The sequence below is a fragment of the Schistocerca piceifrons genome, chromosome 4, assembly GCF_021461385.2.
Source record: "Schistocerca piceifrons isolate TAMUIC-IGC-003096 chromosome 4, iqSchPice1.1, whole genome shotgun sequence".
NCBI lineage: Eukaryota > Metazoa > Arthropoda > Insecta > Orthoptera > Acrididae > Schistocerca > Schistocerca piceifrons.
Window position 1 is genome coordinate 132,473,710 of NC_060141.1, and position 25,664 is coordinate 132,499,373.

Genomic DNA, 25,664 nt, shown 5'->3' on the forward strand with positions numbered 1-25,664 from the left:
AGAAACTGAGAAGTTACTTACAAGAAATCATCAATGCGTGGCGAAAATCCAAACCAGTCTTCATTCTCTCCACCATATGGTGAAAGTGGGCTGGAAATAATTAGCAAAAACCAGTAAAGTCATCAGTCTAATCTAAATGCACCAACAGTATCTAGGGGAAAAAAAGAAGAGGAACAGTACCTGCCGCCCCCCCCCCCCCTCTCTCTCTCTCTCTCTCTCTCTCTCTCTCTCTCTCTCTCTCTCTCTCTCTGTGTGTGTGTGTGTGTGTTTTCGAAAGGAACCACATCTAAAAACATCACTGTCATTCTGCATACTTTTTTATTTTTAAACTGTTTAACTACATCATGTATCCTCACTCAGTACAATAACTTATTTACACCCATGAGTGTACAATGCATTTCAATGTCTCGTCACTCTCAAAACAATGTTCCTAAAAATTTTCATTTAGCAATTTTAAATGGTAAAAATCAAATGGTTCTATATGTCTGGGTTGTACAGCTGATGCAACCAAATCTGTCACATGCAATATTTACAATTTTGTCTTTGGCTTTCACAAAAATATGTCATGTAATCTTGTACTGTCACACCAAAGAATATCAAATAATTCTTGTGGTCAATAAACTTATAAATTATGTTTGTGAGTGTGAGGTGGACCACACACACACACACACACATACACACACACAAACCTCTACATTTCTCATTTCTAGAGCAATTCTTCCATATACAGTCTCTTGATCTTGTGTTCAAAGATGCAAATGAAGATCCAAATTTGTTAAAATATCTTTCATTCCAATGTGTAAGAGTGCAAGAGTGCAAAATTGAATCAAAATCTTGCATATCCACTGTGCCCAAGCTTCTGAGTAACCCAGGTTTTCAGTAATTGAAATCATACCTCTTAGACATCAAAAGGCAAAGTTCATTTGTTATTTCCTGGCAATGATCATAAATAGTGCCACTGATGCCCTGATTATTTTTGTGAATGAATGTATTATGAGGACAGCAATTGGAAAGATTTCAAAACTTTATGATTTTTACTCTCCAGGTTTGTAGTTACGACACGTCACAACCAGTGCTGCACAAGGTGTGGTTTAGTAAAAAAGCCAAGTAAAGAGATGCATAAGCACTGCTTCATTAGTTCGAAAGAGAAACTCTGTATGACTAAAATTCATTTATAAATATTATATTTTTGACAATGTATTCTTTTTTTTATTTACATGTGAAGCTCTTGCTGTTTACAAAAATCTTTGCTGAATAATGGCTGCCGGCCGATGTGGCCGAGCGGTTCTAGGCGCTACACTCTGGAACCGCGTGACCGCTACGGTCGCAGGTTCGAATCCTGCCTCGGGCATGGATGTGTGTGATGTCCTTAGGTTAGTTAGGTTTAAGTAGTTCTAAGTTCTAGGGGACTGATGACCTTAGAAGTTGAGTCCCATAGTGCTCAGAGCCATTAGAACCATTTGAATAATGGCTGAAACTAGTTGCAAAATTAAAGAATAAATTAAACAGCAAATTACACTGTTACATTCAACATGTTGAAGCGGTTTTTCTAGCAGCCATTGAGAGAACAGAATGCAACCAACTACAGATTGTGGTGCACGTTGGAACAAATGATGCCTGTCACCTGGGCTCCGAGGTCATACTTGGATTATTCTGGCAACTGGCAGAGAAGGTTGTGAAGACCAGCCTTGCACATGGAGTTTCATGGAAGCTCACAATTTGCAGCATTGTACTCAAAACTGACTGCGGCTTCTTTGTTCTGAGTTGAGTAGAAGGACTAAACCAGAGACTTCGAAGGTTCTGTGATGAGCTAGGCCTCAACTTTCTGGAGTTGCACCGTAGGGGTTGAAAACTGTATGGTGCCCGAAAATGGGTCAAGTGTGCACTACACATCAGAGGTTGCTAACCAGGTAGCTGACTGTGTGTAGGATGCACACAATGTGTGTTTTTTTTACCCAGAAGTATCATAGTAAGATCAAAAGAAATGATTCCCACACATGAGAGTCTTTAAAATCCTAATGGTTAACTGCCGAAGCATTTATAGCGAAGTGCCAGAGTTCGATGTGGTCTTGAAAAGCAGTTAAGTTCACCTAATACTAGGTCATCAGACCATGGTGTCCCAGTCTCTTTTTCTAATTTCCCACTGACCAACTTTCCAAGCAAATATCTTTTGTCTGAATGTTTTTCTATCTGTAATGTCTCCCTGAGTTATACTGGCTACTTTAAGATCCTTCTTAATTGTATCAATCCATTTTATTGGCTGTTTTGGCCTTACTTCTGTTTTCGTAGAATTCTACTATTTGTTTTGTCACCCTAGTGGGTTCCATTCTTTTAATGTGCCCATACAGTTTAAGTCTTCGTTTTCTCATGCCATCATGTATGTCTGCGTATTCTTTTATTTCCTTATTACTTCTCAGCCTACGAGTTTCTCCATTAGTAATTTTTCTAATCTTTCTTTCTTTCTTTTTTTTGAATTTCTTCGATATCCCTCTTTCTATTTAAAATTAAAGTTTCTGCTCCATAAAGACATTTGGATTTGATTACAGTGCTGTAATGCCTAAGCTTCTATTCGGTGTATAGTCAACAATTCTTTTAAACTTTAGTTGCTCCTGCCCCGTGCTGGAAGTTTCAAGTTCCTCATTGAGATATGACGCTACTTCTGTGTGTATATACGGTAAACTAGATAAAAAAAAAATCAGTAGTGTCATATCTCAATGAGTAACTTGAAACTTCCAGCACAGGGCAGGAGCAACTCAAGTTTAAGAGAATAGTTGACCATACACTAAATAGATACGTACCCAGCAGAACAGTCACAATGGGAGGGACCCCTATGGTACACAGTCACTGTAAAGAAACTTCTAAAGAAAGACTACTGCAAAATAAATCATAGGACTATAGATAGAAAGATGATGAATGAAACATTTTTGGCTGTCAAGAGACCAATGCTTGAAGCATGACTACTGTACCACAGTACTGTCAAAAAAAAAAAAGGGCTGTTACTGGCACCGAAGTTAGTGTCCAGTGCCTAGCAAGTGTGACAGGATCTAAAACTGAGGGTAGCATAGCAAAAGCTGAAATGTTTAACTCAGTATTCGAATGTTCATTTACAAAGGAAAACACAGGAATTGCTCGAATTTAATCTTTATGCCACTGAAAAAATGAGTGAAATAAGCATGTGTCAGTGACGTTGAGAAACAGATGAAATCATTGAAATTGAACAGAGCTCCAGGGTCCAATCGAGGCCTTTCAGATTCTACACTGAATTTGCAGCTGAGTTAGTTCCTCTGTTAACTATAATCAACCGTAGATCCTTCGAACAAAAAATTATGCCCAATAGTTGGAAGAAAGCACATGTCACACCCATCTACAAGAAGGGTAGTAGAAGTGATCCACGTAACTACCGTTCAATATCCTTGACATCAATTTGTTGCAGAACATTAGAACATGTTCCAAGCTCAAACATAATGAGGTATCTCTAGCAGAATGACCTCCTCCATGCCAACTAACATGGATTGTGAAGACATCAATCATGTGAAACACAATTCACACTTTTCTCACACTACATACTGAAAGCCATGGATCAATACAGTTAGAAAGATGCAGTATTTCTTGATTTCCAAAAAGCATGTGACTCAGTACCACAACCAAACTTATAGTCAAAAGTACTGCATAAGGGGTATCAACTGAAATTTGTGACTAGATTGAGGACTTTTTGGTAGGGAGGATGCAGCATATTGAAGAGCCATTGTCAGAATCATCTTGTGGTATTGCAGTTCTTCTTATTATGTCTGCGCTTGTGTAGCAGACTAGCTACCAACATAAATATCCAATAGCATCATGTAAGGTATGTAAACATCCACTCTTTGGTCAATTAGGCTATAACTAGAATTTTAGACATAACGTTATAACAACACACAGTGCATCAGGTTGTTAATAAGTATCTCAACCGTGAACTATGAACAAATGATGTATAATATTTTACAACAATTATTCATTCACAATTTTAAATATTATGTACCAAAAGGTTCACTAAATGTTAATACATAACAACAATTTTACAGCAATAAAATAAAAACCCACTGAAGACAGCATAAAAGTGCTGAAAGTGGTCTGGGTAAAACAAAACTGGAAAGGTGTCTTGCAGAAGGTGGAATTCCTCATCCTATTGTTATATACAGGTGTAGATATAACTTTGGGTGTGCCTCAGGGAAATGTGTTGGGACCCTCGTTGTTCATGTTGTATATTAATGACCTTGCAGGCAATATTAACAGTAAACTCTAACTTCTTGCAGATGACGCAGTTCTCTATAATTAAGTGCTTTCTGAAGGAAGCTGTATAAACATTCAGCGAGATCAAATGTAAAATCGTTCCTTTAAAAAAGGTTTCTATTGACTATAAAAACCTGGGTGTAATGTTTGTAGCGATACGAAATGGAATGATCACACAGGCTCTGTCGTGGGTAAAGCAGATGTACACTTCAGTTTAGTGGTAGAATACTGGAGAAGTGCGACAGTCTACAAAGGAAATTGCTTACAAATCACTCATGTGACCCTTGTAGAATATTGCTCAAATGAGTGGGATCCGTACCAAATAGGATTAATATGGGATATTGAATGTATAAAGATAAGGGTAGCATGAATGGTTACAGGTTTGTCTGACTTGGTGGAGAGTGTCACAGAAATTCTGAAGAGACTGAACTGGCAGACTCCTGAAGATACAGAAACTGTCCCAAGAAAATCTACAAAGTTTCACGAACCGGCTTTAAATAACGACTCTAGAAATACACTACAGATCCCTACATATTGCTCATATAAGGATTGTGAGGACAAGATCAGAATAATTACAGCATGCAGAGAGGCAGTCAAACAATAAACATGAATGGACCTGGAAGAAATCTTAATTAGTGGTACAGTGGGACATATCCTCTGCCATGCACTTCATGGTGGTTTGCAGAGTGTAGATGTAGATGTCACACACACACACACACACACACACACACACACACACACACTCACTCCCTTCTTTCTACTCTAGGTATGAGGTGGTCAACAGTTTTAAAAAGAATACTGTTTCTCATCTCAAAGCTGTATGTTCTTTATTTTGAGTATTTATAAATACATCACATCATCTAAGAGTGTGTGTGTGCATGTGGGGCGAAGTTTAAAGGCATGCAACTTTAGAAATATTAAAAGAGACAGATGTGGAGAAAATTGCTAAAAATGTTATCACACAGTGGGGAGTAAAACTACAAAATGACACTCACCCACTCGCACTGACCCACACAATCACTTTATCTTACATGCCATAAGACATTGGACAAAGGGCGAATAGTGCTACACCTGGGATTATGACATCATTCCATCTCACTTCAACGCACCTCTGACCCTATCAGATTTCTTTCAACTTTGGTGCATTCAATGACCCAGATAAGAGATGGAAAAATACCAATTTGCAGATGTGCATTACAGCTGTGAAGAAAGTTACATGTCTGGGAAGTTTGGAATTTGTGCAAAATTTACATGCCTATGTCACAATCTAAATGACTGTATTTCTGGTTCTAATTCAGTTACAGTAATGAAAATGGTACCATTGGAAGGCTAACGAATAGACCTTTTTGTTGATACTCCACATGACAGGTTTCTGAGAATTTTCATACTAAAGGTCATTGACCTTGAACTTTGACCTTGAATATCTCAAAACAACCCATCTTCAATTTTTTTGAAAAAAAGTGTATTTAATCGCTCCAGTATGTTACTATAAATATGGTAAATATCAAGATGGCACACCAAAGGCATCATGCACAAAAAATTATTTTGTCAACTTAAGTACATCATAAACATGCAGTAAGCAGCTATGTATCCAGCAGTTACTTTTATTCAGACCAGTTCTTTAATATTCCTAGCTGTGAACAGTCAATGAGAGCACTTTTATTTCAACCAATCAACATTAGCCTGTTTTAGTGAACAGCCAATCAGAGAAACTCTTATTTCAACTAGTCACCATTAGTCCACTGATCTCTACATATTACGCAAATTTTGTTTCGTATGTTTTATGGCTGTGGCTCGTTTAACAAAGTGCAGTGTATATGTGTCGTAAGGTAATATTTAGTAAAAAATGGATTTCAAGGCAAAATTTTATTGTTGCGCAATCCATTTGGGGAAGAAGGTCATGCAAGAGTGCAGAAGAATTTAAGGAATGTTCAGGAGTGGATGATAAACAAATATCCTAATGTATTGTTAAGTGGGAAAATTGGCAGTAAATGTAGAAAAAAAATATCACAAAACCCAACAATCACTGCAACTGTTGCCTCAGTTGTGCCAGGTACTTCCAGAGTAGCATCTGATCTGGCACTCGATGCTTTAAATAGTAGCCTTCAGTATTTAGGTGAATCTCCTGTGAAGGAAAAGAGGCTTCAGATTGAGAAAAAGTACCCAAAACAAAAACTGAAAGAAATAGCCTCTGTTGGAGCATACTTATGTGGCACAACCAGAAAAAGAAGAGAGCTGAAAGATGTGTTTCACAATTCAGACCTATGTGCGACAAAACACAAATTCTAACTATACTTTCAAAGAGTTGGAGTATAAGGAAAACTATGAAAGAATTTTCTGCTTCAGATTACATGGCACGGAGAGCAAAACAGTTAGTAGCAGAACATGGTATATTAGTGACACCAAATCCAACCACTAACAAAGAGTGAAGAATACACATTACCATCATACAAGCACTGTGTAGCATTCATTAAATGTAATCCTGCACTGCCAGTACGCTTCTTAGGTTCATGTCCCTATTGTCCAGGCGTGACAAGACTAATTGACTATCTGTATGGTCTGTTTTGGTAAGAACTGCATTTACGAGATTGCATGTAATTGTTGGTTAACTACAGGCAGGAAGTTCTAGAGGCTATAACAAAGTCAACAGATGATTTCATTGAGGTGTTTGCATTCGGGTTACAACAGCTCCTACCGCACTCATTTATCTCCCAGCAGCAGTCACATTTCTGTAAAATCACTAAAGAAGGTCTCAAAGTAAACGAGTTTCTTGTGCTTTGTGACTTTGCAGAAAATTACTCTTTCACCACTCAGGATAAGGTACACGGATTCCACTGGAATAATTCACAGGCTACAGTTCACCCATTTGTAGCTTACTATAGAGACTCGAGCATTAATGAAATACGACATGTATCATATGTGGAAATATCTGACTGCCTTCAGCATGATACGGTGTGTGTTTATCCTTTCCAGACAAATTTCATCAGTTTCATAAAATGTCAGTTTCACAAGCCAAAGCACATTTATCACTTTTCAGATTGATGCGCTACCCAATACAAAATCAGAAAGAACTTTATGAATCTGTCTTACCATCAAGAAGATTTTGATGTTACAGCGGAATGGCATTTTTTTTTTTTGCTACAATGCATGGTAAAGGACCTCGGTGATGGGGTAGCAGGGACTGTAAAGAGATTAGCAAGACTTGCCAGCCTCAAGCGACCTTACGAAAATCATATTTTGACATCATGACAGTTGTTTGAGTGGTGCAAGGAAAATATTCCTTCATGCGTCTTCCATTATACATTGGTTTCCCATCATGTTGAAGATAAGGCCAAGCTGAAACAACATTTCAAAAATACAAGGATGATTCCAGGTACCCATAAGCTTCATTGTGTAATACCTGTTTACAAAGGTTTAGTAAAGACAAAGACATATTCTGCTTCTTTAGTGAGTAGAGAAGAGCCAGTAATTGCTATGGTGAATGAAATGCTGTTAACAAATATACATGGATTTGTTGCCTGTATGTGTGACAGTCATTGGTGGGTTGCATATGTCTTACTAACATGTGAAGAAACAGATGAAGTAAAGGTCAACTTCTCGCATTCACATGGACCATCTCCGTCACTTGAGTTTCCTGTCAAACCAGACACTTGTGTCATCAGAAAATGTGACATTATCACAAGAGTGGATCCAGTGACACCAACTGGAAGGACATACAATCTCCCTGCATCAGATCTGGTGAACATTAACAATTTAGTTGGAGAATTGTGAGAAGAGATCTAATAACTTTTCATTGCCTTTTCATTACAACTGTAATGTAAATAATGTAATGTAAATAATTCATAATACCACTATAATAATGTAAACCATATTACTTGTGGATTGTACTTATTATAATTTTTGTTTCATATGTGTGTGTTACCTTCATTTCAGTAGTGTATTGATGCAGACAAAATAATTTTTTGTGCATAATGCCTTTGGTGTGCCATCTTGATATTTATCATATTTACTTTTCAAAAAAAATTGAAGATGGGGTGTTTTGAGATATTCAAGGTCAAAGTCCAAGGTCAAGGACCGAAAATTCTCAGAAGCTTGCCATACAGCATATCAATGTAAAGCATATCAATGTAAAGGTCTATTCATTAGCTTTCCAATGGTACCATTTTCATTACTGTAACTGAATTAGAACCAGAATTACAGTCACTTATGTTGTGACAGATGCATGTAAATTGCATTTTTTTGTTAGTCAAGGTGATACACAAGTCTTCAAAATCAACTGAGCAGAAGGTGAAGAGGGAGTATATGTACAATGAAATGTGTTCAGGAATTTCTAACATGACTATTGCTGATGTTAACAGTTTGCCCTGAAGATGACTGTTATTTCATATTGAAAGTCTTCCTACAATAGATTGCACCAGAAAGAAATAGCAAAATAAAGGACACGGTTCCCTGGAATGTTGGTACGGAAATGATTGTTACAGAATGTTTCGGAAATTGGTAATCCAACAAACAATGGAGGATTTCTAATAATCTCGCTCTTGCTCCAAAACAGATAATGTTTTGCACACAATATTAAACGAAATAGTGTTTCACAGGAAGAGAACTGGAAGTAAACAAAAAAATTCTGGTAGAAGGAACTGATTTAACTGACTTGCAGAGCAAATAGTATACAAAATGGAGAACAAGGCTGTAAGTCTATTTAGACTGGCAAAACTAGTACTATAGTACTTGAGAAATTGATTTGTTTCCATGAGCATTGGTCCTGTTGTTAGGTTGTGTACACTGAACAGTAAATGCATACAGCAGGTTGTGTAACAGGAATGATGAAAAGAATTATGAAATTTTTTCGAACTGAATGCCACTACAATTGGCCTGTAACTGGCGAAACTTACACTAAGGTGACAAAAATCGTGAGATACCTCCAAATATAGTGTTGAATCTCCTTCTGCCTGGTGTAGTGCAGTGACTCGATGTGGCATGGACTCAACAAGTTGTTGGAAGCGCCTACAGAAATATTGAGTCATGCTGCTTCTATAGCTGTCCATAATTGTGGAAGTGTTGCCAGTCAGGATTTTATGTGTGAACTAACTTGTCAATTATATCAATTATATCCCATGAATGTTCAATAGGATTCATGTCAGGCCAAATCAAATCATCCAGAATATTCTGCAAATCAATCGTAAACAGTTGTGGATCAATGACATGCCGAATTGTCATCCATAAAAATTCTGTCATTGTTTGGGAATATGAAGTACATGAATGGCTGCAAATGGTCTTCAAGTAGCTGAATATAACAATTTCCAGTCAATGATCAGCTCAGTTGGACAAGAGGACCAAGTCCATTCCACGTAAACACAGCCCACACCTGTGCAGAGCCATCACCAGCTTGCACTTTGCCTTGATGACAACTTGGTTGCATGGCTTCTTCGCATCTGTGCCAAACTCAAACCCTACAATCGGCTCTTACCAACTGAAACCGGAACTCGTCTGGCCAGGCCACAGTTTTCCAGTCATCTAGGATACAGCCTCTGTGATTGCGAACCCAGGAGAGGTGCTGCAGGCAATGTCGTGCTGCTAGCAAAGGTACTCGCATCAGTCATCTGTTGCTATATCTCAATAAAGTCAAATTTAACCACACTGTCCTAATGGATACATTCATCATATGTCCAATATTGATTTCTGCATTTATTTCAAACGGTGTAGCTTGTCTGTTAGCACTGACAACTAGGCAAACGCTGTTGCTCTCAGTCATTAATTGACGGCTGTTGGCCACTGCATTGTCCATGGTGAAGGGTAGCGCATAAAAATATGGTATTCTTGGCACACACTTGACACTTTGGATCTTGGAATGTTGAATTCCGTAACAATTTCCGAAACGGTATGTCCCATTCGTCTTGCTCCAAACACCCCTCCATATCCAAAGTCTGCTAATTCCTGCTGTGTGGCCATAATCACAATGGAAATCTGAGTACAGTTGACAGCTCCGCCAGTGCACTGCCCTTTTATACCTTGTGTATGCTATACTACTGCCATCTGCGTATGTGCATATTGCTATCCCATGACGTATGTCACCTCAGTATACACTATTGTAGGGAGAGCCACCTGTGAAACAACACTTACTGTGTACCAGTTGTCATGTAAACAGTGATCAGCCCTCTACATTGCTATGACTACTATCAAGTTATCAGTTAGGATAAATGGACACAGACAGGGGGTGTATATTGCAACACATGGTATCTTGTTGCAGAGCATGTTCTACATCATGACAGTCATGACTTCAGTGCGTTTCACTGCTAATGCTGCCTGGATTCTTCCCCCAGACAACATTCTCAGAACTCAGCCAAGTGCAAACTGGCAGTACAACATGTCCATGGTTCTCACAGCCCACATGGCCTTAATTTACGTTAATTATTTTTTTTTTAGAAGATTAGATGGGTAGATCACATAACTAATGAGGAGGTATTGAATAGAATTGGGGAGAAGAGAAATTTGCGGCACAATTTGACTAGAAGAAGTGATCGGTTGGTAGGACATATTCTGAGGCATTAAGGGATCACCAATTTAGTATTGGAGGGTAAAAATCATAGAGGGACACCAAGAGATGAATACACTAAACAGATTCGGAAGGATGTAGGTGCTGGGAGATGAAGCTTGCACAAGATAGAGTAGCATGGAGAGCTGCAACAAACCAGTCTCTGGACTGAAGACCACAACAACAACAACATTTTTTTTTTTTGCTGTTTCAGCATTTCTATTCAGAAACTATTCCTTTCTTCATTAACTTTTCATTTTCTATATCTTTTATTTTCTCAACTGTCTATTTTTCCCCACCATCCACCTCTGTCAAATATAATGTGCTCATCTTTCTGCCCTTGTTAACTCTTGCACTACATTTTGTCAATAATCTCTATCTTTCTTATTACCTTATCTCCCACATTTAAGCTCTCAGGTTTTCAAATATTATTCGGTGCAGTCCCCCTCAGTCTTTCCTTCTAATCCCATCTGCTAAGTCTCTCCTGATCCACGATTTTGGGCAACTTTTCCAAACTCTCCCCACTTCCTGAACCTCACCAGTTCTTTTCTTTCATCCCTCTTCCTTCCCCTTCAACCTTTCTGCCAGAAGAAGGAGCCACTGGTACTGAAAGCTTGCATATTTCTTTAACCTTTTTATGCATTTTCTCCTGCCACCACTATGTAAGCATTTTTTTTATCTATACGATCATATTATATTAAAATTAATTTCAATTTTGACATCTGAAATGAAGCTGTACCTTTGTGATACTTCTTCAATAGCAGATGAAATAGCTCTGTGTCAAATGAACCATTCAATACTATTTACATTCTGATGATGTTTCTTTGAAATTTGCTTATCTTATATTCTAAAAGGGAACCTTCGGGATTATTATGCTGTTTGGTCAACTGTATACAATATTTCATTTATATTTTTATATTTCCTGTTATGTGCTTGGAATATATTTTTTCACTTTCACTTTATCTCTGACAATGTTAATTAGCCTATAAAATCAGATTTGTTCTTTTTGCTAGATACTGACAAATAATCTTACTTTTGGCAATACAAAAGTAATTAAAAATCCGCTATAGAAATTACATTTAAGATTAGATAATATTCATTCTCTAGAAAATATGTTTGCGTTTGAACATCATCTCCTAAATAAACTTATCACTATCTCATCTCTCATACTCTTTGTCCTGAGAAAAAGGAATATCTTTTTCAACTTAGAAATAACTAGTCTTAGAGATTGTATGAGGGGGTGGAGGAGACTGGACATGGTGACAAGTCTGGGTCTTGCCTCCTCGTTTAACTATGTAACATGCATTATTAAAATCTAAGAGACATCTAGAATACACTAACATATTTTTATGGATCTTAGTACTTTGAAGAATATTATGAAGCAGGTTTGTACTGAACATACAGCTGTATCTTGTTTGAATTTAATGTAGATTTGATCCATCAATGTACAGCTTTTCCTCCATGATAGTGGTTGCTAAAACTGAACCTGGTTGAGAATAATGGTATATTAAGTACAGCTGATGGCTCAAAACGCTATTCTTCATAAAATGAAATGTTTGAGTTGTTGCTAATAATACTGTGTTGTGGCTTTAATTGTACAACTATAACTTAAACCTTAGCTAGTGTGGATTAAGCTTGAAAGTTCATAAAAAGGAAGAAATATTGTTGGAGTTACTAGCATGATATAATTTCTGCACTTACAAGGGGACTTTCCAGTCTTGGAAATTCAGTTCGGGATGAGACTTCGCAGGCTGGTAGTATACCTCAAGGGGTGTCCACTCATAGAAGTCTTAAAGCGCACTATCCAGAAAATTCCGAGAAAAAAGGCTCTAAAATTTTTAGCATAGCTCATATGCACCTCATATATGGTTGAAGTAGCATTCCCGCATACAGGTGAAATAGCTGTCAGTAATATGCTAGAATGTCATAAGGCTGATCTGGAACTTTATTTTATTTTGTTTTCTTAATTGTTTTAAAAATTATAACAACTTTTAAACACAGTTAACAACCTAAGGTATTATAATTAAACAATAAATAATTTTATTTTGTTTGTGAAATGGCTGTCACATGTGACTTACATGCATCAATACTTTCATTTAAAACACTGAATAATTTCAAACGCATTTTTAATGGAAGTAAAGTATTAATTACTGTCATTACAATGTTATTACAAAATTAGGTGATATTATAAGCTGTGGAAAGGTTATAAATATTCTTTTAAATTCGAGGAAACGGTGTCTTCATTGAAAAGTGGAGTATAGCTGTTGCCTACTGTATATACACACACGCAGACAGTCAGGAAGTACTGAACTAATCAAGCAACGGGCCTGATCTGCTACGATGCCAGTTCATTCCTGCCTTTCGCAGAGATTGTAGAATTCTGTACTTTGAAATGTTACTGGAATTTTCACAATACTGTGAATTAAAAATGTTTGTCAATGAAGACATCACGAAAGTAACAGAAGCTGTAGATTCATTATACAGTGAAGTGTCAAAGGTTATGTTAAAAGACGCAGTTGTTCATTATGGAAGCTTGCTTGCTGCAAATAATTTGATTGCATTGGAATCTTCAATGACAATTTCTCATGAAGCATTCTTGCTGGGTGACGAAATTTACAGACGTACTATGGACATGGTGGCTGAAATAATACTGTGAAGATGAACTTTTCCAAAAGTTTGAAGACCACAGCTCACCAGATGAATATGAACCAGAAGAGAAATAGATGGTCTTTCTTTGGATTACAAATTAATGTTGTTAATATCGCAAATGCTCACCCCATGTGGAAACTAAAAACATTACAAAAAGAATGATGCAGCCGATTAAGAAAGAAGGAATATTTATCCCAAAGGGAAGAAGAAATAAAAAAAGGAGGCAATCAATTTGATAAGTATGCAGCAATCAGTTCCTGGATGTGTGATCATTTTGTTGAAGCCTGACAGAATTATGCGCAAGTGACTTACATGCAGTTTACAACAGTGGGCTTTAGCAGCAGCACAACAGTTTACACATTTTGAATTCAAGACTTCTGACAGGTGGGTTCATAGATTGAAAATAAGCACACAATTCATCAGTGAAAAGTGACAAAATTTGTTTCAAGAAAAGAAACAGCGATGATCGAAGAAACCTTGGCTGCTGCAGCCACTTTTCGAACCCACACATTAAAATTGATACTTAATTTCTACATCTGCGTGATTACTCTGCTATTCACAATAAAGTGCCTGACAGAGGGTTCAAGCTGTCTCTCTTCTGTTCCACTCTCGAACGGCGTGCAGCAAAAATGAGAACTTAAATTAATGAGCACTTAAATTTTTCTGTGGGATCCCTGATTTCTCTTATTTCATTATGATGATCATTTTTCCCTATGAAGGTGGGTGTCAACAGAATGTTTTAGCATTCAGAGGATAAAACTGGTGATTGAAATTTCATGAGAAGATCCTGTCGCAACGAAAAATGCCTTTGTTTTAATGATTGCCATTCCAGTTCACGTATCATGTCCGTGCCACTATCTCCCCTATTTCACAATAATACAAAACAAGATGCCCTTCTTTGAACTTTTTCGATGTCATCCGTCGTTCCCACCTGATGTGGATCCCACACCACACAGCAATACTCCAGAATAGGGCAGACAAGCATGGTGTAAGCAGTCTCTTTACTAGACCTGTTGCACCTTCTAAGTGTTCTTCCAATAAATCATAGTCTTTGGTTTGCTCTACCCACAACATTACCTATGTGATTGTTCCAATTTAGGTTATTTGTAATTGTAATCCCCAAGCATTTAGTTGAATTTACAGCCTTAAGATTTGTGTGACTTATCACGTAATTGAAATTTAGTGGCTTTCTTTTAGTACTCATGTGAATAACTTCACACTTTTCTATATTCAGGGTCAATAGCCACTTTTTGCACCATACAGATATCACGTCTAAATCATTTTGTAATTCGTTTTGGTCATCTGATGACTTTACAATACAGTAAATGACAGCATCATCTGGAAACAATCTAAGATGGCTACTGAGTTTTTCTCCTCTGTCATTAACATAGATCAGGAACAATAGAGGGCCTATAACACTTCCTTGGAGAATGTCAGATATTACTTCTGTTTTACTCAAAGACTTTCCATCTATTACTACAAACTGTGACCTTTCTGACAGAAAATCATGAATCCAGCCGCACAACTGAGGCGATATTCCATAGGCATGCAGTTTGGTTAGAAGATGCTTGCGAGGAACGGTGTCAAAAGCCTTCTGGAAATCTAAAAATATGGAATCAATTTGACTTCCCCTGTCAGTAGCACTTATTACTTCATGAGTATAAAGAGCTAGTTGTGTTTCGCAAAAATGATATTTAATGAGTCTGTGTTGACTATGTGCCAATAAATCTTTTCTCCAAGGTACTTCAGCACTTCATAATGTTCGAATACAGTATATGTTCCAAAACCCTAGTGCAAATTGACGTTAGTGATATAGGCTTGTAGACTGATGACCTTATCTGTTGAGTCCCATAGTGCTCAGAGCCATTTGAACCATTTGATATAGGCCTGTAATTCAGCGGATTACTCCTACTTCCCTTTTTGGTTATTGGTGTGACTTGAGCAATTTTCCAGTCATATGGAGCTATTGTATCAGCCTACTCTGAGAGGAACCTGACTGGTATACAATCTGGACTGGAAGCCTTGCCTTTATTAAGTGATTTAAGCTGCTTCTATGTTTCTCATCTTGGCAGTTGTTCTTGATTGGAATTCAGGAATACTTAGTTCATATTCTTTGGTGAAGGAGTTTTTGAAAACCGTGTTTAATAACTCTGCTTTATTTGCACTGTCATCAGTGACTTCACCGTTGTTATCGCGCAGTAAAGGTATTAATTGCATCTTGCCACTGGTGTGCTTTATGTATGACCAGAATCTCTGGGTTTTCTGCTGGATTTCGAGACAGAGTTTCATTGCGGAAATTATTGAAAACATCTCACATTGAAGTACACGGTATATTTCAAAATTCTGCAAAAATTTGCCAGTCCTAGGATTTTATGTTCTTTTATATATGGCATGCTCTTTTCACTGCTTCTGCAACAGTGATCTGATGATCTGACCTGTTTTGTGTACCATGGGGTATAAGTACCATCACTTATTAATTTATGTGGTATGTGTGTCTCAATTGCTGTCGATACTATCTCTTTGAAATCATTCCACAACTTTTCTACGCTTATGTGATCAGATCGGAAGTAGGGCAGACTGGGTCTTAAAATGGTGTTAAGAGCATTTTTATCAGCTTTTTTAAATAGCTATACTTTGCGTTTCTTTTTTATGGTTGAAGGTGTTATGGTATTCAGCCCAGCAGCTACTGCCTTGTGGTCGCTAATCCCTGTATTCGTCATGATACTCACTATTTGTCCAGGATTATTTGTTGCTAAGAGGTCAAGTATGCTTTCGCAACCATTTACACTTCGAGTGGGCTCATGAATTAATTGTTCACAATAACTTTCTGAGAAAGCATTCAGTACAATTTTGGATGACGTTTTATGTCTGCTGCCAACTTTGAACATATAATTTTTCCAGCATATTGAGGGTAGATTCAAGTCACCACCAACAATAATTGTATGAGTGGAGCACCTATTTGAAATGAGACTCAAGTTTTCTTTGAACTGTTCAGCAACTATATCTTCTGAGTTGGGGGGTTGGTAAAAATGATCCAATTATTAGTTTAGTTTGATTGTCAAGTTTAACCTCTACCCACACTATTTCGCATGAACAATCTACTTCAATTTCACTACATGGCAAACTACTTCTGACAGGAGTAAATACTCCACCATCAACCGTATTTAATCTATCCTTTCCGAACACTGTTAGATCGTTTGAAAAAATTTCTGCTGGACTAATTTCCGGCTTTAGCCAGCTTTCTGTACCTGTAACTATTTGAGCTTCAGAGCTTTTTATTAGGGGTTGGAGCTCTTGTTCTTTCCCAACACAGCTACGACAATTTACAACTACAACACCGATCGTTTCTACAACTAACTTACTGTGTTTTACCTGCCCCCTTTCAGACGGACACCCTTTCTGTGGTTCTCTGAGGCCCTCTAACATACAAAACCGCCCAGTCCATTCCACACAGCCCCTGTTACCCATGTAGCCACTTGCTGTGTGTATTGGACTCCTGACCTATTAAGCAGAACCCGGAAACCCACCACCCAATGGTGCAAGTCAAGGAATCTGCCGCCTACACAGTCACAGAACTGTCCGAGCCTCTGATTCAGACCCTCCTCTCAGCTCTGCACCAAAGGACCACAGTCGGTTCTATCGATGATACTGCAGATGGTGAGCCTGCCTTAATCTCGCAAGCACGACTGTCAGTCTTTACCATTTCCACTAGCTGCCCAAAAACAGAGAGAATCTCCTCTGATCCAAAGCGACACACGTCACTGGTACCAAAATGAGACATCATCTGCAGTTGGCTGCACCCTGTACGCCTTTCCACATCCAGAATGACTCCGCCCAGTACGCACATGGAGTGCACACTGGCTTCCTTCCCCTCCTTGACAGCTATGTTCCTAAGGGGCCTCATTACGCGCCTAACGTTGGAGCTTCCAACTACCAGCAAACCCACCCTCTGTGAACGCCCAGACCTTGTGGGCTGAGGAACTTCCTCTGGAACAGGGTGGTCGACTGCTTCTGGCTCAGAGACATCATCAGCCACAGATAATGCCCAAAACCTGTTGTCAGAAAGTTTTTCGCTGTCTGCCAGAATTTGGAATGATCTCCCACTCGACCACAGGTGAGGGATCAACCTCAGTGCAGGCAGTACCCAGGGCAGCCACAGTAGTGGACCGATCAGGGGACACGTGGGACGTGCTTGACGTCCCTCGCATATCCGCATCTGACCCCGCACAGTTATGCCCCTTGGCAGCAGCCTCAAGCTGTGTGACGGAAGCCAACTCAGCCTGGAGCTGTGAGCAAAGGGTTGCCAACTCAGCTTGCATCTGTACACAGCAATCACAGTTCCTATCCCATTACTCTAGTCATGCTTGTTTGAAGCTCATAAAAATAAGTGACAAACTAACAGTGTACTTAGCTTTTTAGCAACAGGAATTCGAAGTGCTCTCTCACTAAGAGTCTAAACGACACTGAGCTACACTGAGCTTCACTAACCAAAACAAACAAAAGCCTGTATCATACGAGGGTTGATAACAACGGTGGTACTGTACACTACACTGTTATTAAAATAAAAGCTTTGCCTAGTAAGCACTCGAACACAAAAGAAATTACAAAAATAATCTAGCAACTACACAGGTATCTGTAAATAAAAAAAAATATATATATAAAGATTTTGTTATCAACGCTGACCAGACAGGTACTCACTGCAGGGCATTAAAAATTCATTTGCTCTCTATTTTTACGATTCTCTGACAAAATACTTTAGTTTTGGTTGTTTTTTCTTTCCAGGATGTCAGCATCAGTCGGAGTACAACAGCACTCTGGCTATCAGAGGAAGCAAAGACACGACGTGAATAAAGTGACACATACATATACAACTCAATATGCTCTCACTCTGGAAACATCCGAACACTCAAGTGTGTGTGTGTGTGTGTGTGTGTGTGTGTGTGTGTGTGTGTGTGTGTGTGTGTACACACAAGAGGAAACCAGTAACTTTTGTCCCAGAGTTCCAAAAATATTGAAATAATACGAGAAAAATTATAGAAACGTTGTCATAACATCTACCAAATCTGGGAATGAACTGTATAACGACTATCTCAATCAGTGTTTGAAGTCTTACGTGGGTGAAGTACAGTTTCTGTTAATTTTGACTCTTGGGGTGGACAAGCAAAGCCTGATTTATATAACAAAATCTTTCAAGACAACAAGGAATCACCAACATGTACAATTAAAGTGAAACGTACTCCACTTGTTCAACCATATGACATCTATTTTTATAGACAAGTAAAAAATCTGATAAAGCAAGTACAAACTGTGCTTATCTTACTGAAAATAGAGGAATAAATTTTTGTGAAGACTGTATAAAAATACAATCAACAGTCCATCATCAGCTGTCATTGTTAATTTTTAAGGAAATGATCCAATACGCCTGGTATGCTTCCAGGATTTTTGATGAAAAAGAAGTTTTCAGGAAAGTCAACGAAGTATGTTTTTCAACAGATCTTTTAAAAAACATTGTTCCTATGAATGATAATCCTTCACATATTGTGCAAGATGCCAAAATATTTTGTGTTTTTCATGTTTTTATCAAAATTATCATTCTGGTGCTTGCACATAAAATACAAATTGACAAACATGATATTGTACAAAAATTTATATAATTGAAACTCCATCCAGAATTTTGTGACAGTGGTAATTAATTTACCTCCTTTGAAAATGAATGTGAAATTACTCAACTTTTTAAAAAGAAAATATTGATGAGTGTAATTCACATTTTAAGTAGCTGTGACAGCCATTTCAAAAAACAAAATAAAATTATTTATGATTTAATTGATAATGCTTTAGGTAATTAACTTTATTTAACAGTTGTTATAATTTTTAAAACAATTACGCTACTGACTGAGCTACTTCACTTATCTTCTGCCACACTGCTTATGACCATAGATGAGGTGCGTATGAGCTATGTTTAAAACTTTAAGTGCGAAGTCTCACCACAAAATCATTTTCCGAGACTGGAAGGTCCCCATATTAGTTAAAGAAAGGAGATAATAATGCTTTTATTTTTGTACATGAACTGTGCAAAGGGCCTGTAGACTGACCTGTCACAACTGTCAGTTTTTTAAACTATATCTTATGATGACAATGGCATTATCAATGATGCTGATGGCAATGGTCGTGGTGAGTACAATGAAGATAATAGTTATGTAGAGCATGATTAATAAATATTATTATCCCCCCCCCCCCCCCCCATTTTTCTGTGTCTTCCATCGGCTGTTTTTAGATTGTAAGGTTACATAGTAGCATCTGTTCTGTAGCATGCTTTGCATGAACATAGAAAGGGTGTAGTCCTTAGTGACATTATACACTTCCTGGGTAAGCAACTTCTAGTTAACTGTGTCATATGCGGCAGTGAGATCCAGGAATGCGACCCCAGTTACTTCTCCTCTCTGATAGCCCTCTTCGATGTACTGTGTGAGATTTCGGATTTGGCCACAGCACAATTTTCCTGGTCGAAATCCAGCTTGTTCGTTAATGAGGGCTTTGTCCACATAATCAGCTATGCGTTTGAGGATCATTCGTGTATTAACACGATTCACGATGTCCGTCGCACTTCACATAGTGTAGACCGGGAACTGTCCGCTAGGCATGCCCGATGTAAAAACTGACTGGGCACGGCCCGTGCTGCCTCAGTTGTTGTTGTTCCACTGGCAGAGGGCGCGGCCGAATTCTCGCATGCCCTCTGGTGGACGGGACTTTACTTGCGGCAACTACTGTACTGTCCGTGACGCGCCGTGCCGATGTGCGACACCCGCGATCTTTCTGGTGGCTATTGCAATTTGCTTCAGCACTTTAAATAGATGACAAAGCAGTGAGATAGGCCGGAAATTTTTAGCTTCAGCTGGGTCTTTCCCTGGTTTTAGTAATGCAACAACCCGGCCTTTCCTCCACAGTTTAGGAATTTGCATTATTATAATACAGTTATTCATTAGCTCTAGGATCCATGCTTGTACTCTCGGTCCAAAATGTTTAATTTGCTCAGATCTCAGATCGTCGAGGCCAGTGGCCTTATTGTTTTTCAAATTGCTGATGGTGTCTTGTAGCTCCTGAATGAAGAACGGGCGAGCTAGAAAGCTAATCTCCTCGTTCAATTTTCTTTTGATTTTGCTATTCCTAATGGAAAAACACTGTCAACAGCTCTTCATCTCCTTAGGAAGATATAGAGAACATATTAAGCATGCACATTTCCTGCAGGTGCACAAATCTTGTTTTAAATCCTACCTTGTCATTTTGAATCCCATTTACTGTAATTTACTCTACAATGGTACGATCTGAAAGAAGGCAGTCACATTCTGTGTTTAGTATAGTGTTAATATATATGATGAAAATGAAATTCCACCCAGATGTCTTCCTGTCTGAGTACACCCACTACATCGCCACTGATTTAAAATATGTGTAATTTTAATTCTACTGTGTGTGAGAAATATGTGTGGGAAAAGTATTTAAATTTAGTACACAACTACAGCTGGATTTGTGGAAATATTACACAAATAATTTTTGCACACAATTAAGGAATAATTGAAATGTATTTTCTTGTCACATAGGATTTGATGTCTATTTATTCGGATGTTTGATTTTGATAAAAACAGCTAATCATGAGTTAAATTTAGTGTTGATAGAGAGAATTATTCATGAAAGGGTGGGGATAATGTGGTTTAGTTGGTAATTAGAGACTATTCCTTTTTGGTGTGTACTACTTTGAAGTTGACTTACAAGTTCGTGGTGCCCTCCATTAGTAATGCTGGAATTCAATATGATGTTGGCCCAACCTTAGCCTTGATGACAGCTTCCATCCTCACAGGCATACATTCAATGAGGTGCTGGGAGGTTTCTTGGGGAATGGCAGCCCATTCTTCACAGAGTGCTGCACTGAGGAGTGAGGTCGGCACGAAGTTGGCATTCCAAAACATCTCAAAGGTGTTCTATAGAATTCAGGTCAGGAATCTGTGCAGGCTAGTCTGTTACAGGGACATTATTGTCATGTAACCACTCCACCACAGGCCGTGCATTATGAAAAGGCGCTCGATTGTGTTGAAAGATGCAATCGCCATCCCCCATTTGCTCTTCAAAAGTGGGAAGCAAGAAGATGCTTAAAACATCAATGCAGCCAGTGCTGTGATAGTACCACACAAAACAACAATGAGTGCAAGCCGCCTCCATGAAAAACACAACCACACCGTAACACCACCACCTCCGAATTTCACTGTTGGCACTACACACGCTGGCAGATGGTGTTCACCGGGCATTCGCCATTCATACACCCTGCCATTGGATCGCCACATTGTGTACCGTGATTCGTCACTCCACACAACATTTTTCCACTGTTCAATTGTCCAATGTTTATGCTCCTTACACCAAGCAAGACGTTGTTTGGCATTTACCAGCAGGATGTGTGGCTTATGAGCAGCCGCTCGACCATGAAATTCGAGTTTTCTCATCTCCTGCCTAACTGTCATAGTAATTGCAGTGCATCCTGATGCAACTTGGAATTCCCGTGTGATGGTCTGGATAGATGTCTGCCCATTACACACTGTCTGCTTATTACACATTACAACGCTCTTCAACTGACGGCGGTCTCTGTCAGTCGACAGACGAGGTCAGTCAGTATGCTTTTGTGCTGTACGTGTCCCTTCACGTTTCCACTTCACTATCACATCGGAAACAGTGGACCTAGGGATGTTAAGGAGTGTGGAAATCTCGTGTAGAGACATATGACACAAGGGACACCCAACCACCTGACCAAGTTCGAAGTCCGTGAGTTCTGCGGAGCGCCCCATTCTGCTCTCTCACGGTGTCTAATAACTACTGGGGTTGCTGATATGGAGTACCTGGTAGTAGGTGGCAGAACAATGCACCTAATATGAAAAAGTAATGTTTCAGGGGGGTGTCTGGATGCTTTTGATCACATAGCGTATATTACTGAACGAATGACTAACCCAGGCCACAGTCACCCTATCTCAGTTGCAGGTTATCTATCTAACAGTTACCTAGGGCACAAAAAAAATTTATTTTCAATATTTCATATAATTAAAATGCTGTCAAGGTCTACTCATTAAGAGGTACAGAGGTTTAACACAGTAAGCCAAGTATTTCAGTTAGAAACAGTGTGTGAAACAGCCTAGTTCAAAATGCACAGATTACCCACACTATACTTAGCCAGTATTTAAGAATAAGAACGCTTAGCGACTTCCAACAAACTTTACACATAATATCAAACCTATATGAACCTCACTGACTATCCCTCCCCCTTTTCACTGTTCATGCAGTAACACTGCAGCATCAGGCATGACATTTTAATGTAGTACTTCTTTGCTATTAACTCTATCTGCAACATGTTTGCAGACAGTATCCACATATCATTCCACACACAGTTCAGGAGACTGACATACATCTTCAAGATGGGAGGGTGACCGGAGCAACTTCGTAAGAGGGCATACCTACTTGGATGGAAATATACAAGTTCTACAGATTACGAAATTACTCTGAAAAAATTCAGAGACCCTAAGAAGATGTATCAATCACTCTGACTAAGGTTATTACAAGGTGTAAAGAGACAAATGAAACATTCTTACTTTTTAATATTCATTCTATGTTGAGAATAGATATTGGGATGTTATGATTGACAGAAGCTACTGAGGTGGTAAGTTCAATGATGTACATGTTCGATGACGATATACGGCTCATTAATACAAATGTACTTCTGATGTTCTCTAAAGAGAGATAGAACTGTGGTATTGAGTTTCTTATCGGCATCAGCAATGCAGTTGAAGTAGTTGTCCAAAAAAGTCTTTCAATACGGTATAGTCAAAGATATAAAAAGATAACTAATAAATGCATTAATTTCAGTACATCCATTATGCAAATGCATTAAAACATACTAAGTCCAATCTACATAGATATTCCGCAAGTCACCGTACGGTGTGTGCCATAGGATACCCTGTACCACTACTAGTCATTTCCTTTCCTTGCAAATAGAGCAAAACTGTCTATATGCCTCCGTATGAGCCCTAATTTCTCATATCTTACCTCCGTGATCCTTATGCACAATGTATGTTGCTGGCAGGAGAATCATTCACAGTCAGCTTCAAATGCTGGTTCTCTAAATTTTCTTAACAGCTTTCTTGAAAAGATCATCATCTTCCCTCCAGGGATTTCCATCTGAGTTCCTGAAGTGTCTTAGTAACATGTGTTGTTTGAACCTACAGATAACAAATCTAGCAGCCTGCCTCTGAATTGCTTTGATGTCTTTCTTCAATCTGACCTGGTACAGATCCCAAACAATCGAGCAGTACTCAAGAACAGGTTGCACCAACGTCCCATGTGCAGTCTTCCTTACAGGTGAAACCACTCTTTCCTAAAATTTTCCAAATAAACCGAAGTCAACCACTGCCTTCCTTACCACAGTTCTCACAATCTCATTCCATCTCATATTGCTTTGTAATGTTACACCCAGATATTTAAACTACTTGACTGTGTCAAGCAGGACACTACTAATACTGTATCCGAACATTACAAGTTTGATCTTCCTATTCATCTGCAATCTGCATTAACTTACCTCTTTCCACATTTAGGACTAGCTGTCATTCATCACACCAACTGGAAATTTTGTCTGAGTCATCTTGTCACTCAACTTCGACACCTAATCGTACACCAAGGCATCATCATCAAACAACCACCAATTGCTGCCCATTCTATCCACCAAATCATTTATGTACATAGAGAACAGCAGTCCTATCACACTTCCCTTGTGCACCCCTTACGATACCAATGACTCTGATGAATACTCGCTGTCGAGGACAACATACTGATTTCTATTATTTAAGAAGACTTCATGCCACTCACATATCTGTGAACTTATTCCACATGCTCATACCTTCATTAACAGACTGCAATGGGGCACAGTGTCAAATTCTTTCCAGAAATCTAGAAATATGGAATCCGCCTGTTGTCCTTCATCCATAGTTCGTAGTACATCACGTGAGAAAAGGGCAAGCTCTGTTTCACCCAAGCGACACTTTCTAAGACCACGCTGATTTGTGGACACAAGGTTCTCAGTCTCAAGAAAATTTATTATATTTGAAATGATAATATTTTCAATGATTCTGTAGCAAGCTAGGGATATTGGTCTGTAATTTTGGGAGTCCATTCTTTTACCTCGCTTATAGACTTGAATCATCTTTGACTCTTATAAGAACTAATGCAGGGAGACACCAAATTTTCCTGAATTGAGATGCAAGAAAAATCTTTCCTTGTCCTTCAGGAGGTGCTAATATCATCTCCAGCCTTATCACTGTATGACGAAAATGCTGAGATAGAACTTCATACTGGCACTAGTGATTATGAAATAGGGGCAGTTCTCGTACAAATTCAGGAAGGTTCTAAATAGGTGATAGCTTATGCTTCCAGAATACACTATAACTGAGAAAGAGTGCCTTGCAGCTGCCTGGCAATCAACAAGTTCTAGCCATATTTATTAGGCAAACCACTCACCACTTTGACTGACCACCATCCTCTATGCTGGATGGCTAACCTGAAGGTTCCATCAATCCACTGGTGAGACAGGCACCAAAGCTTCAGGAATATGTCACAGTGGTATAAAACAATGGATGCAACCACCCAAAACAACAAAAGTAACTGCCTTTAAAGATATGTTGTGATGGAGAACAGCAGCGTGAACAAAATCTTGGGCAATGTTGCGTTAAATGACATTGCTGCTGAACAGAGATAAGCCCAGCATTGCTTAGAACCATCAAACCTTCTAGGAGGAACTGACCGAAGGAAAATTTCATAGTAAGTAGGACACTGAATAACTATGATCTGATGCAGACAAAATGATTGCTTATCATTCCAGTTCATCTATGGCAAACTGGTCAACTATCCTGTAGTTTTTCCATGATGCTCCTATATCAGGTCACAGGGATTCGTGAAAAGTAGACAGGACCAGATGCGGGTAACACTGGCCATATCTCTGTCACTCCATTAGACACTAACTGAGCCACTGCAAGGAATGCCAGTGAATAGGTAATGTGCCACAATTACCTCTAAGACAGCGGGTAACGATTTTATGCCTGCAAACAGCACCATTCCACCAAACTGAAATCTACCTCTTTGGGATGTTTCCAAAGCCAACAAATGAGGACCAATGGATAATATTCTAGCCTGA

General features: G+C 38.7%; 1 protein-coding gene across 2 annotated transcripts in view; it reads right to left on the reverse strand.

Moving 5' to 3' along the window:
* The window catches only part of LOC124794742 (CAAX prenyl protease 2), a 109,434-nt gene that overhangs the window by 18,270 nt on the left and 65,500 nt on the right, over positions 1 to 25,664 (reverse strand). The window contains exon 5 of one of the 2 annotated variants that reach the window (XM_047258349.1): positions 22 to 90. The exons of the other annotated variant lie outside the window; for it this stretch is intronic. Within the exon in view, the coding sequence (XP_047114305.1) occupies positions 22 to 90 (69 nt within the window). The remainder of the gene's footprint in view (positions 1 to 21; positions 91 to 25,664) is intronic. 2 annotated transcript variants of the gene reach the window in all.